The sequence below is a fragment of the Geotrypetes seraphini genome, chromosome 2 (assembly GCF_902459505.1).
Source record: "Geotrypetes seraphini chromosome 2, aGeoSer1.1, whole genome shotgun sequence".
Lineage (NCBI taxonomy): Eukaryota > Metazoa > Chordata > Amphibia > Gymnophiona > Dermophiidae > Geotrypetes > Geotrypetes seraphini.
In genome coordinates, this window is record NC_047085.1 from 146,254,964 (window position 1) to 146,269,875 (window position 14,912).

The following is a 14,912-nucleotide window of genomic DNA, read 5'->3' on the forward strand; positions in this document are numbered from 1 at the left end:
AAGAGCCAGGGAAGATCGTATCAGAGGAGAAACGACAGGTTGCATGGATGGTGCAAGGAGATGAACTTCGGGTTCCTGAACCATGGAGAGGCGTTGCAAGGACTACAGGGACCAGACGGGCTATACCTGACCAGAAGGAGAAAGAACGTCTTTGGACACCGACTAGCCCACCTACTTCATAGGGCTTTAAACTAGGTAAGTTGGGGGAGGGTACCCACTCAAGTACTGGCATAAATAACCAACATGGCGAGGTAAGCTGCCAATCCATTTCTGAGTCTGAAGTAAGTACACATTGCAATTCTGAGTCTGGGGTAAGTACACACATTGCAAACAGTACTAAAGGAGTCAAATTAGCTCAAGCGGGAATATCTCCACAAAGACATAGCAAACATAAGATATGGAGGGCTATGTATGTCAATGCCCACAGTTTGGGCAACAAGATTCTGGAATTAGAAACGGAAATGAGGAACGCCGACCTAGCGATATCCGAGACCTGGTTCACGGACTCCCATGGGTGGGATATGGCTATACCGGGTTACAACTTACTTCGTCAAGACAGAGAGGGCAAAATGGGAGGAGGGGTAGCTCTATACACTAAAGATGACATTAAAGTTACCAAAATTGCAGATGTCAGGTGGTACTCCGGGGAATCCCTCTGGGTGAATTTGGCCAGGGGGAAGGACAAATGCCTGTATCTTGGCATAGTATACAGACCTCCAAGACAACAGGATGACCTGGATATAGAATTAATCAAAGACAGAGAATATAACTTTGCGTGGGGACACAGTATTATTAGGAGACTTCAATATGCCTGATGTGGATTGGAACAAACTTTCCTCTGCGACCAGCAGCAGCAGAAGGCTATTAACCTCTATAAAGGGAGCAAGACTTAGGCAAATGGTATTAGAGCCCACTAGGGATCAGGCGATACTGGACCTGATACTTACCAACGGAGAAAGCATCATAGAGGTCTCGGTAGGTGACACGTTGGCCTCCAGTGACCACAACATGGTATGGTTCAACCTCAGGAAAGGTTTCACTAAATCAAACACATTAATCAAGGTCCTCAACTTTAAGGACACAAACTTCGAAAGCATGGGAGATTTCGTCCATCAGGCACTGCAAAACCAAGCAGAAACAGATAATGTAGAGGTAATGTGGTCAATTCTGAAAACAACCATACACGAAGCAACCAAGCGCTATATAAAATCAGTAAGTAAACGGCGAAGAAACAATAAAGCACAGTGGTTCTCTGCGGAGATCTCAGACCTTATAAAAAAGAAGAAAAGAGCATTCATCTACAAACAATCAGGGAAGCAGGAATCCAGGGAAGACTATCTGGCCAAGTCAAGAGCAGTCAAAACATCAGTCAGAGAGGCCAAATTCCGAATGGAGGAGAATCTAGCGAAGAACATCAAGAAGGGCGATAAATCCTTCTTCAGGTATATTAGTGACAGAAACAGAAACACAGATGGGATAGTACGCCTTAGGAAACCCGACGGGAACTATGTAGAATCGGACTCTGATAAAGCCAAAATCTTAAATGAATACTTCTGCTCAGTCTTCACTTGTGAGGCATCGGGATCCGGCCCTCAGCTGCAGACAAGGGAAAGCTCGGAAGATCCGTTCTGAAATTTGTGTCTACTATGAGCTATCAAAACTCAAGGTGAAGAAAGCTATGGGACCAGACAAACTACACCCCAGGGTGCTCAGGGAGTTAAGTGACGTCTTGGCGGAACCATTAGCCGCGCTCTTCAATCTTTCCCTAAGTACAGGAAGAGTCCCGTTGGACTGGAAAACGGCTAACGTCATTCCACTCCACAAAAAAGGATGCAGGACGGAGGCTGCGAACTACAGACCGGTGAGTCTCACATCGATAGTGAGCAAACTTATGGAAACTGTAATCAAATGCCAATTGGATACGATCCTGAACGAGGAGAATCTACGGGATCCCCATCAACATGGATTTACAAAGGGAAAGTCCTGCCAATCCAACCTGATCAGCTTCTTTGACTGGGTGACAAGGAAGCTGGATATAGGGGAGTCCCTGGACATCGTGTACTTGGACTTCAGCAAAGCATTTGATAGCGTCCCACACCGCAGGTTATTGAGCAAGATGAGTTTGATGAGATTAGGTGAAACATTAACTGCATGGGTTAAGGACTGGCTTAGAGGTAGACTTCAAAGGGTGGTGGTAAATGGCACCCCCTCCGAAATGATGGAGGTGATCAGCGGAGTGCCGCAGGGCTTGGTCTTGGGCCCGATCTTATTCAACATCTTCGTAAGAGACTTGGCTAAGGGGCTTCGAGGTAAAATTACGTTATTCGCTGATGACGCCAAACTATGCAACATAGTAGGCAAGAGCACAACAGACAAAAGCACAGTGCCTGACAAAAGCTCAATACCCGACAGTATGACACATGACCTAGTCCTACTGGAACATTGGTCCAGGACTTGGCAACTAAGTTTCAATGCCAAAAAATGCAAGGTCATTCACCTTGGCAGCAAAAATCCATGCAGGACTTACACCCTCAATGGTGAGACCCTAGCAAGGACTGTAGCAGAACGAGACTTTGGGGTTATCATTAGTGAAGACATGAAGACTGCCAATCAAGTGGAGAAAGCTTCATCCAAGGCTAGACAAATCATAGGTTTCGTCAGCCGTAAGCTCGAGGTCATAATGCCATTGTACAGATCCATGGTGAGACCCCATCTGGAATACTGTGTACAATTCTGGAGGCCATATTACCACAAAGATATGCTGAGAGTTGAGTCTGTTCAGCGAATGGCCACCCGGATGGTCTCAAGACTCAAGGATCTCCTGTATGAGGAACGGCTGGATAAGTTGCAGCTATACTCACACGAGGAACGCAGAGAGGGGGGACACATGATTGAGACGTTCAAATATGTCACGGGCCGTATCGAGGTGGAAGAAGATATCTTTTTTCTTAAAGGTCCCACAGCAACAAGAGGGCATATGTTGAAGCTCAGGGGTGGGAAATTTCATGGTGATACTAGAAAATATTTCTTCACCGAAAGGGTGGTTAATCGCTGGAATAGTCTTCCACTACAGGTAATTGAGGCCAGCAGCGTGCCAGATTTTAAGAAAAAATGGGATTGGCACGTGGGATCTCTTCACGGAGGAAGTTAGGGGGTGGGCAGACTAGATGGGCCGTGGCCCTTTTCTGCCGTCTGTTTCTATATTGCTATGCCTTCCTGCTCTCGCTGTTTCCTGACTTTTTGTCAGTTTCTTTTTCTATTGTTTTTCTAAGTTCATCTACTTAAAAAAAAAAACCAACAAAACTTTCATCTTATTTTTAATTTTTGTTATGGGTTAGGCCTTTTGAGGCTTTATGGACCGCCATTTTCTTTTCTCCCCTCTACATGGTTCTTGTCCCGGGCTGGTTTTTTCTGCTCATTCTTCATCCACACGGTTGTTTTAGGGGGGAACTTGTCTTCACAGATATCCCCCTTTATTTTAGCACTTTCGGGGCCTCAACCTTGTCGTTTTTTTCTTCCCTTGCTTTTTTCTTCAGCGCATTTTCATATGCTTTCTCCAGAAGCTGTTTCCATTCGACGACGCCATCCATCCGGCACCAGTCGACGCTGGTGATCCGGTACCCAGAGTCCTTGCGACATCGATTTCCAGCTGCACTGTCGATGATGTTTCTCCTTTTGGTAAGTTGGTTTTCTCCTTTCAGTTTCAGGTTATTGTAACAGCTTGGTTTACCAGTGAGTCAAGTCCTACTCCCCTTTTTTCAGTCCTCTCTCTGGCTCCGCTTCAATGTAGATGACTGACTTGATATAGGCATGTTCATCTTGGAAGCGTGGAGCGACACTGATGGTGCCGATCATGAGACAAGGGTACCGGTTTTCTTTTCTTTCTTCTATTCAAAGTCACACCTATGGTACCGGTCATCGACCAAGGGTACCGGTGTTATTTCCTGCTCTGGAACAACACCAATGGTACTGGTCGGGGACCATGAGTACCGGTGTTCTTTCTTTATTTCTCTTCCGGGAGTGGCACCGATGGTACCGGTCATGGGCCCTGGGTGCCGGTGCTTTATTCTTTCTACTCTGGACCGACACCATGGATTAACTGTACCGGTTTCCTTTTCTCTCTGATGGGAATGACACCTTCAGTACCGGTCAAGGACCAACGGTACTGGTGTCCTTTTCCATCTGCTCCGGGTGCTTTGTGCCTTCATATCTAGGGAGTGTTGCACCTTGGTACCAGCGTTGTTTCCCTTGGTACCGGTTCTTTCTTTTTCACAGTGTTTTTCTTCATGCCACAATTTCGGTCGGCCTTGGCATGTTTTCACTGTTCCTGTCGGTGATGTCAACATTTTTAATTGGTGTCGACCTCCCTGCTCGATGTCGACTTTTATATCGACGTCATGTTAATGTCGTCATTTCTGATCGATGTCACAGTACATATTGACATCCAAGTTGATGTCGGACTTTCTTGTCAACATGTTCCACTGTGATTCCAGTTATTTGGATTGTCAGCCCTGTTGACACCGTCTCTTCTAGTGCTGCCCTGCCCGGTTGAGTTTTTTGTTTCCAGGGACATTTTTCACTTGACACCTGTTGTCGTTGCAATTTCCGGTGTCAGTGTTGTTTCCAGTATGAGAAGACTTTGCAGTCATCAAGCTGTATATGGCCTTCGACATCGACTCCTTGCTGGTCTTGGTTTTGACTGGTTGAGAGACTTGGGGTGTCTTTTGGAACTATGCTCCATCTTTCTTTGAAGTGGTAGGTGCTTCTTCATCACATGTGCTTTTTTCCCTTGAGTGGGCTTTGCAAAGCCTTCATAATTGTATGCCATTTTGTTTTTTCCAGATCCATTGGGGAATTTTCTGTAAATGCATTCCTTTAGGAGTTGACTTTTTACAGTCATTTCTTTCTCTACGGAATTTCTTCCTTGTACTTATCTCCTCAAGGGTGGTTTGCTTCCCTTCCTTGATCTCTATGGGGACTTTTTTGACACAGCCTATGAAAAAGTTAACAGGTCTGTTTTTATCATTACTCAACAGCACAGGTTATTGAATGTCTGCTTTGGGGAGGTGTTCCTGGGGTTGTGCTGGAACATGTTTCCTCTCCATTATGGAACTAGTGAATTTCTCTGGCCACATCTGTGTAGCAGTTTTCACTTTAACGACGGCTGTCTTATCAGTTATCATGTACTCCTATGAGCCTAGCTTCCCTGCGTTGTCTTCATGTGGAGGTTTTATTCACTTAATCGTTTTCCTTTTCTCAGACTCTGGTTTCTTTTGAGAGTCTACGTGGGATCTTAGGCTGTCCTTCATGTTTTTCTCCTGCTAATCCTCCTTGCAAGGTTCTCTTCATTTACTGGTCTTTATCTTAATTGTAAAGGCCACTGGATGTTGGTGTTTTTTTTGGATCTCAGACCTAATGGCTCTGCTTCCTGATTTTCCGGGCAGCCACTACAGGCTCCAATTCTTACGGCTTTCAAGCTGTGTTCTTCATCCGTTCTCCTTACCAGTTTTGGGTTGTTTATTCCAGATTCAGGAGGTGTCTACTTGTGCTGGCCACATCTATTCGATTACAAGGCCTTCTTGGTTTTCCTTTTCTGAACATCAGAGTTTTTACCCGGTTGTTTTTTCCTTGAGAGATGGTTCAGCTGTTTTTCTCACCCATCTCATTTTCTTTAACGTTTCATTTTCTGTACCCGTTTTCCTGTCTGTTTTTCTTTGGGGTACTTTTTCACTCCACTCTTCTGAGAGTGTTTCTTTTTCAGATTGTTTCAATCTAGAGAGTTGCGCGGGGACAGAAATCCCTCCCATCCCCGCCCGTCCTCGCCAGGATCCTCTCCATCCCCACCCATCCCCGCAAGGAATTACCTCCATCCCTGCCCGTCCCCATAAAAAGCAGCAATTACTTCTGACAGGATCATCAATTCCACAGTTTTTTTTGTGTTTGCACTGCTGTTATCTCAGGAGGATCTGTTTTTGTGACCTTGGAGATGATTGGTCATCTCTCTTGCTGATGAGAAGCTGAATTTCGTAGCAGCCAATTTCAGCAGGATTCTTTAATCCTTTTACTCCAGGAATTTTCTTTGCCTGACAACGGTTATTTTTCTCCTGGATTAGGCGAGCATATTTTTCTATGCATTCCCCTTGCTTCTTCTCCTGTTGACCTTTTTTTTTCATCAAGCTCATGAGTGCTGTTGCTGCATGATGCCCAGCCAACATGTGTTCTCCCTTCTTTGTCCACTCAAATTTTTTTGAACCCTCTCTTCTTATTTTTCTGCTCGGTTCACTCCGACTCAGGAATCTTTGTTCTCTTCTTTGTTTTTTTCTTGGGGCTGCGTCTGTTTCATTTACATTTTTCTCAGCCTTTTTTGTTGCCCTCTGCCAGGACACTAGCCACTTGCCTTTGTTGATATCAAATGTGGTTTCATTTTTTTTCCTGGTGTCTTTTTATCTGCCTGTTTCCACCTTCCTACCGGTGGTATTTTTTCTTTGTTGTTTCTAGTCTCGAGTCTATAGCTCTCAGACTTCTTTTTCATGCTATTACATTTTTTCCTTTGATCTCTCAAGGAGCACCTTCTTTTTGATTACTCCTCTGGCTCCCAGGATCATGACAGATGTTTTTTCATGTCTGTAACCACATCTCATTCCTTCTTTTATCCGCTGGACTATTCATGTGGTTCTTTACTGGTCGTTGATGCTCCCATTTGTAGCATTGACGTCAGCTCCACTTAAGTTTCTTTCTTGGGAAATGTTTTTCCTTATGTCTCTCACCTCTTCCAGGGGTAATGGTGAGTTTCATACCCTGCTAGCAGCTTCATCCTTATCAGTCTTTCATCAAGTCAGAGTGATTCTGTGTTCAGGTCTACAGTATTTTCTACTGTTTTCTTTTCGCTCAGTCAGTTCTTCTGTCTGTGTTGTTTTCTGCATCTCGTTTTTCCTACGAGGAGCCGGGTTTTCTTTGTTTTTGTCCTTTACGTGTTTTTTTTCTCCTCCTTGTTACTCAGGTCGGAGCCGCAGTGATTTTATCCAAACTTTTTCTTTTTGATTCACCTCTAGTTGGATATCCTATATTCACGAGAACGATCTTTTGGCTGATTGCTTTTCTCTCATTCTCTTTTACTCCGACTGATTTGGCACGGGGATATCGTCTCCCAGTCCTTTAGTTCAAATTCTGGCAGCCTTTTCTTGTTTTGCCTTCGGTTACATTACTGAGGAACTCTGTACAGCTGCCTCCTGATCCTCAGTTCATTTCTTCACTTCTCCCTTTGTCTGTTTTTTCCTCTAGACTGGATGGGCACTTCGGCCATTATGTTTTCAATTGTATTTTCTTTGGCCAACTCTCCCACCATCCCATCTCTGTTAGCTTGGAGGTCATCCATCAGTGAGAATATGCTGCCTGCTTGCCTTAGGATAAAGCACAGTTACTTAACGTAACAGGTGTTATCCAGGGACAGCAGGCAGATATTCTCACCTCCCCTGGTTAGATTCTAAGCTGGCTTATCTTAACTGAGGGACCGCGCGCCTCCGGGCAAGAAGGCACTCGCATATGTGCGTTGCGGATATTAAGATCTTTTTCAAGCTCTTGAAGTGTCCGTACTAGGGCTCCGTGATGACGTCACCCATCAGTGAGAATATCTGCCTGCTGTCCCTGGATAGCACCTGTTATGGTAAGTAACTGTGCTTTCCTGTCAATGCCTGAGCAAATCAGCGCACAGGCACTGACCAGAAAGTAAGGCTACGACATCAGAGGGAAGCCTTTCTGGTCAGCCAGGGATCCCAGGCAGTTACCTTGACCGTCAGACACCATCTTCCTTCCAGCTTGGCTGTTCCTTATCTTCAGTGCTAGCTGTACTTTTTTGCCGGGACAGCGCATAGTGGATCTTGCATACTGCACATGGATGATCCGGAACTGGGTCAGCAACTTGCAAGAGCTGCTGCACGCTGTTCCAGCAAACAAGTGCAGCTAGCGCTGAAGATAAGGAGCAACCAAGCTGGAAGGAAGACGGTGTCCAATGATCGAGGTAACTGCCTGGGATCCCCGGCTGACCAGAAAGGCTTTCTTCTGACATCAGCTCTGATATTGGATGGAAGCCCTCCAATTGGCTTCAGTGGAGTGGGCCTTGTGCGAGGGTGGGGGACTTCTGGACTCACGAGCGATAAGGAGAGAGGGTGTTGGGTGGGCAGGTGGCTGCAAGCATGAGGGGAGCTGCCAATGCTGATCCAAAGGGGAAGGAAGGGAGGCAACTCGGCAGATCCTTTATTGCGGAGACAAGGCCATTCACTACTCCACAGGGCAGTAAATGACCTTGTCCCCGTACCCATGGCAACCAATTAATTATTTCCCCCATTCCGTCTGGTTACCCGTAGCTAGCTGAAGGTAACAGTCACCGTGCCATTCTCTGTCACCGACTAAAGAAAAGAAATTATCAGGTAAGACACAATTTCTCCATCTCGTCAGTTATGCAGTCACCCAGTTGAAATGGCAGTTACATAATCCATCGCTGCTTTCGTACCATGGGGAAGATAAAAAAGCAAAGACACCTGTTCCAGATAATCCCTTTTTCCTATCATTTTTTTCCTGCACTTTTTCCTTTTATTTTTTTTTAATATTGTACCCTTACCCTTTTTCCTTTTGTCTCAATTCTTTTTTTGTCTTAATAGTCACTATTAGCTTGTTTGTCTATTCCCCAGTAAAGATGTAAACTGCTTTGGTTTGTAAAAGTGGTATATCAAGTCAGAATAATCTTGAAGCAGTTAATTTTTAAAAGGAAACTACCTGCTGACTTAAACCTGCATGGATTATTTTGTTATGGTACACAAATCAATCTTTTTTTTTTGGGGGGGGGATCTTTTCTTAGCCAGCTGATTCTTCACACATTACAAATGATGATGAAAGATTTCTGCATAATTTTATCATGGAAGAAAAAGGGAAGAACAGTTTTACTGCAGTGGTTATTACAGGGGTACAACCAGATCATATCCAGTATTTAAAAAATAACTTTTATCATTGGACCAGGCAGTTGGCGTAAGTACAGTATTTCAATTTTGTTCTAATCTTAAGTTCGTTATCACTGTTTAAATGCCAAATATTTTTTCCCTGTTTTTGTTTAATTGGACTGTATTAGCTCAGTATATTGCGTAACATTAATGGACATGCACACGGTTACATTTAGCAATGTTTTGCAGGATTTTCTCCCCAGTACATTTTACTATTTGTTTATATAAAATAATTTATTACCAGAATTCTAAATATGTAGCCTGTTTATTTGTTACACTTAGGGGGGACTGCATCAAGGGATGCTAACCAATTTAGTGCATGCTGAACGCTAAGACATCCATTATATGAGGTCTGATCAAAAAAATGATGTGAATGTATATTAAAAAATTACAGTAAGACACATTGCCATTAATCCCCCTCAAAATACTTACCCATGCGCTTCAAACACATTTATCTTTTCATTCATGCCACTTTCTGAATCAGTTCTGTAAGTTCTCTTTCATGAATGTCTTTAGTTGTGTTGTCGTGGCTGCCTCAATGTCTTGAATCGATTCAAAATGTTTACCTGTACAACTGCATGAAAACTGTTTGTGCTGCCTCCAGCTTTATCCACCCATTCCATCAAGGCAAAAAACTGAAATGGGAGAAGGGAAGACTACCACCCAAAACTCCTGTGATAAGTCCTCCCACATTCTTTACCAGCAGCTAAGCTTTCTTAAGGTTTTTATCAGTTCCAAAAGCAAAACACTTTATATAGTACATGGAGCCCTGCTCCTGTGCATGCCTTCTAGCACTGCTCAAACCCCCCTCAAAAAGCATGTATTTTCCTCCTTGCTGATTCATCCCAGGTCATTCCAGATCCATAGGAGGCTTTTAGGCTCACCTTCCTCAAGCTGTATATTCCAGCTTCTTATTTCTTCCTCTGGCTCTTGTATCTCCATAGGTTCAGCTTCTTCATACATTTCCTGCTTTGCCTTTCTCCTCTCTTGGGTGTTTTCCTCATGGTCTCTCTCTGCTTTAACTACCCATTCCCCACCCATGGGTTCATCCTCTGCTATTGAGGAATTCTGTTGCCTGTCATTTTGTTCCCAAAAGGGGTTTAGCTCAACTTCACCCTCGGGAGATTGCTTAGCCTTCACAGGTAAGAGATTTCCTTCTCTCCCTTTAATAATAATAATAATAACTTTATTTTTCTATACCGCCAACACCCAAAAAGTTCTAGGCGGTTCACAAAATTAAGAGGACTGGACATTCCTGTGATGATACAAAGCACACAGAAAAGCAGTACAATATTTCTATGTGTTAAATTTTTTATTCATTTTTCATACTACAACACGTGTATCATATATAAAGTTATACAATCTCATAAAATACACACTTGATATTCCTTCATGCATCACTGTAAATACAACATATCAATACAACATAAATACAACATAACCTAGACCCTGACCTTGACTCTGACCCCACCCATTACCCACCTCTATCATGGCCAGACCCTGCCTCCCACTGATCCCAGTCCCACCACCTCACCTTTCACCATTTCCTTTGTATCCTTTTGGCCCTCCTGACAGGGTCTTTACTTACCCGAGGCGGCAGCAGGAATCCTGACGTACTAACCTTTCCTCCCTCAGTGCCCCAAAGCAGCAGTGGTCCTACCATTTCCATCTCTCCCTTTCCCCCTTTCACACCCTCTACCATCTCTCTCTGACCCTGTTTCACCTCTTTTGCCATCTTTCCCTTTCCTGTCCCCCCTCCGTCCTTCCCCAAGACCATCTCTCTCTCCTGCCCCCTCCACACGCCCTGAAGTCGATCTCTCCCTATCCCCTACCATCTCTCCTGGTCCCCCTAGTAGCCCCTCTGTCCTTCTCATCCATCTGTCTGTGTCTCTCTCTCCTCACCTCCTGCCTCTGTGGAGCTCTCGCAGCTCCTCCTCGTCCTCCTCCAGCCAGGCTTCAGCCATCTTCCGCCGCGGCCTGCAGCAGCCGATAGCCGCCGCGGCCGACATCCACCTCGGGGGATTCTCGCGCATGCCTACAGCCAGTGGCATACCAAGGGGGGGCCGGAGGGGCGGTCCGCCCCGGGTGCCAGCCCTGAAGGGGTGCTCCCGGCCTTGCCGTTCAGTCCCCCCCACCCCCAAAGGACCGCTCGCCCAACTGACCTTCCTGCACCACCTATGAAGCAGCCGCAGCAGGATCGCGATGTCAGCGATCCCTGCGCTGCTTCCTGCGCCGCAGTCCCGCCCCTCCTCTGAAGTCAGGGGGGGGATTGAACGGCAAGGTCGGGAGCATAGGTAGTGCTGCTTCATAGGTGGTGCGGGGAGGCCAGGGGGGCAAGCGGTGACAGGCAGGCAGGCAGGCCTTCAAGGGGGGGACAGGCAGGCCTTCAAGGGGGGGACAGGCAGGCCTTCAAGGGGGGAGGCAGGCCTTCAAGGGGGGGGCAGGCCTTCGGGGGGGGGTGCAGACCTTCAAGGGGGGGGGCAGGCAGGCCTTCAAGGGGGGGGGCAGGCAGGCCTTCAAGGGGGGAACAGGTCTTCAAGGGGGTGGGACAGGCCTACAAGGGGGTGGGACAGGCCTTCAAGGGGGGGACAGGCCTTCAAGGGGGGGACAGGCCTTCAAGGGGGGGACAGGCCTTCAAGGGGGGGACAGGCCTTCGGGGGGGGACAGGCCTTCGGGGGGGGGACAGGCCTTCGGGGGGGGTGCAGGCCTTCGGGGGGGTGCAGGCCTTCGGGGGGGGTGCAGGCCTTCGGGGGGGTGCAGGCCTTCAAGGGGGGGTGCAGGCCTTCAAGGGGGGGACAGGCCTTCAAGGGGGGGACAGGCCTTCAAGGGGGGACAGGCCTTCAAGGGGGGGGGGACAGGCCTTCAAGGGGGTGGGACAGGCCTTCAAGGGGGTGCAGGCCTTCAAGGGGGTGCAGGCCTTCAAGGGGGTGCAGGCCTTCAAGGGGGGGGACAGGCCTTCAAGGGGGGGGACAGGCCTTCAAGGGGGGGGACAGGCAAGCAGGCCTACAAGGGGGAGGCAGGCCTACAAGGGGGGGACAGGCCTACAAGGGGGGACAGGCCTACAAGGGGGAGACAGGCCTACAAGGGGGAGACAGGCCTACAAGGGGGTGGGACAGGCCTACAAGGGGGTGGGACAGGCCTACAAGGGGGTGGGACAGGCCTACAAGGGGGTGGGACAGGCCTTCAAGGGGGTGGGACAGGCCTTCAAGGGGGTGGGACAGGCCTTCAAGGGGGTGGGACAGGCCTACAAGGGGGGGACAGGCCTACAAGGGGGAGACAGGCCTACAAGGGGGAGACAGGCCTACAAGGGGGTGGGACAGGCCTACAAGGGGGTGGGACAGGCCTTCAAGGGGGTGGGACAGGCCTTCAAGGGGGGGACAGGCCTTTGGGGGGGTGCAGGCCTTCGGGGGGGGTGCAGGCCTTCAAGGGGGGGACGGGCCTACAAGGGGGGGACAGGCCTTCAAGGGGGACACAGGCTTACAATGGGGTGGGACAGGCCTTCAAGGGGGGACAGGCAGACCTTTAAGGGGGGACAGGCCTTTGGGGGGACCCTGGTTTAGAAGTACACGGAGGGAAGGGGGTGTTCAAAGAGACGTGCATATGCCAAACTTTGGGGGGAGGAGGAAGAAATAATGGGTCTGAAAATAGAAGAGAGGGAGAGAGATGATGGACCATGGGATTTAGGGAGGGAAGGAACAGAAAGGGAGAGAAATTGGACACAAGGGATGGTGTGGAGGAGGGATAGAGATACTGGATAGGAGGGTAATTGGGAAAAGAAAGGGAGAGATGGTGGACTCTGGGGTGGTGGGGAAGGAGGGAGAGATGCCGGATGAAAGGGTAGTTAAGAAAAGGTGGATCTGTGGAGGGAGATGAAAAAAAGGAAAGATACCAGACTTCCTGGTGAGGGAAGGGAAATGGAAAGGGAGGACAGAGTTGGCAGATGGATGGTTAGCATGCAGAAAGAAGAAAGAAAGAGACCCTGGCAAGCAAGTTATCAGAAGAAAACCAGAGCCTTGGACTAACAAGATTTGAAATATAACCAGACAACAAAAGGTAGAAAAATTAATTTTATTTTCTGTTTTGTGATTACAATATGTCAGATTTGAAATGTGTATCCTGCCAGAGCTGGTGTTGGACTGCAAACATGAGCTAGGATTTAACAGAGAGAGGAAAAGTCTTTTTTGTTTCTTTATTTTATTTACACCACAGCGCCAGTGTGGTTAGGAGAAGCCAAAGGGGGTGAAAAAGCTATAAAACTCACCAGGAGTTTTGAAAAAAATCACCCAACTGGGCAGGAAAATCGAATTGAAAAACCAATTCAATAGGCTGAATCGAATCAAAATTTTTTTTTCCTGAATCTGGCAGCATTAGTTTGCGCTACTGTCTTAGACTTTAGGACCTGGGATTGGGGAGGGATGGCATCCTCAGTACTTTATAATGCAAGTGAAACGAGGATTTGGTCAGACTTTTGAAGGGTCTGCAGAAAAAAAATATTGTATAGGCCGGGGACATGAGACAGCAGGAAATGGGAACTTTTCTAAGAAAATATAATAATGTGTTTTATAAAGTTTATAGCATAGCTGGCCTACCCAGTGAGGTGTTCCTAGTGGTGGTGGTGGCAGCGTGTCAATGTGTTGAGAGGAAGAGGTGGTTTGGGAAATTCTGCTGAGCAAACTCCGGGCCCATTTCCACCCCCCAGTTAGTCCACTCCACTCAACTGGTTCACACACTGAGTGGGTCTTTGGGTGTTGTTTTGGGATCTCTTCCAGTGGTTTATCAGTATCTCCTTCTGGTCCAAGGAAGGAAACTTTGTTATCCTTAGCATTGACCTACAGAATATGTTTGTAACAGCGCTGCTTGTGTGGCATTAGGCTATGTAGTGATCGAAAGAAAAAAAACAGACCTTTGCACATTTTTGCACTATATGGTGGGTGTATGAGGAGATTCACATTTCCTGCACAGCTAAGTCCATGTGAAGTTACCTTGTGCTGTATTTGACACCTAGCAAGGTCTCTGTTTGAAAGGAAAGATCTAAACTTAAAAATGAAGTGGCCAGAAGTTATGGTAAAAGCAGATAGTGTAGCTGGTTTTAAGAAAGATTTGGACAAATTCCTGGAGGAAAAGTCCATAATCTGTTAAGACATGGGGGAAGTGTCTGCTTGCCCTGGATCGGTAGCATGGAATGTTGCTACTCTTTGGGTTTTGACCAGGTATTAGTGTCCTGGATTGGCTACCATGAGAATGGGCTACTGGGTATGATGGACCATTGGTCTGACCCAGTTAGGCTATTCTTATGTTATGTTCTCATCTGTAGGGGCCTTTGTTTTCACTTCTTATTTTAATGTATTTTTTTTCTGGGAACTTATCAGTGTTTTTTATAATGGGAACAAAAATGGAAGAGAATTAATATGTGTGGGATGAGGGGGTAACTAATTTCTTCAGCTAAATAATTCAATCCACTTCAAACAGACATAGGAGAACTCACGCACCATTCACACACCCTCCAACCAAAAACGTCAAAAGAAAAAACAGTTCGACAACCTCCTAGCCATTCGAGCTGCAACACTCGACCCCAAACTCTACAACCAATTGACATCGACCACAGACTGCAAAACCTTCAAAAAGAAATAAAAACCCTTCTATTCAAAAAACACATAAAACCGAACTAACACAATCAGAACTGTCCAAAGCATCACCTGCAACTACTCCATATGTACTTCTGATGTTATGACAATTCAGACATAATTTATGTTATGTTATGTTTGGAATATAAGAAAATTTTCACTGCCTGTTTCTATTCTGACCATTTATTCCGTTTCATGGTCATTACAAAAAATATTTTTTTACATGGGTGGCGGTGTCAAAAAATGATGGGCCCTGGGTGCCACATACCCTAGGTACGCCACTGCCTACAGCACA

The 14,912-nt window shown here is 46.6% G+C and overlaps 1 protein-coding gene across 2 annotated transcripts in view; it reads left to right on the forward strand.

Annotated features, from left to right (window-relative positions):
• Positions 1-14,912, forward strand: part of SMCHD1 (structural maintenance of chromosomes flexible hinge domain containing 1) — a 719,028-nt gene that overhangs the window by 101,322 nt on the left and 602,794 nt on the right. For both annotated transcript variants that reach the window (XM_033933958.1, XM_033933959.1), the window contains exon 8: positions 8,855-9,021. In XM_033933958.1, coding sequence (XP_033789849.1) covers positions 8,855-9,021 — 167 coding nt within the window. The remainder of the gene's footprint in view (positions 1-8,854; positions 9,022-14,912) is intronic.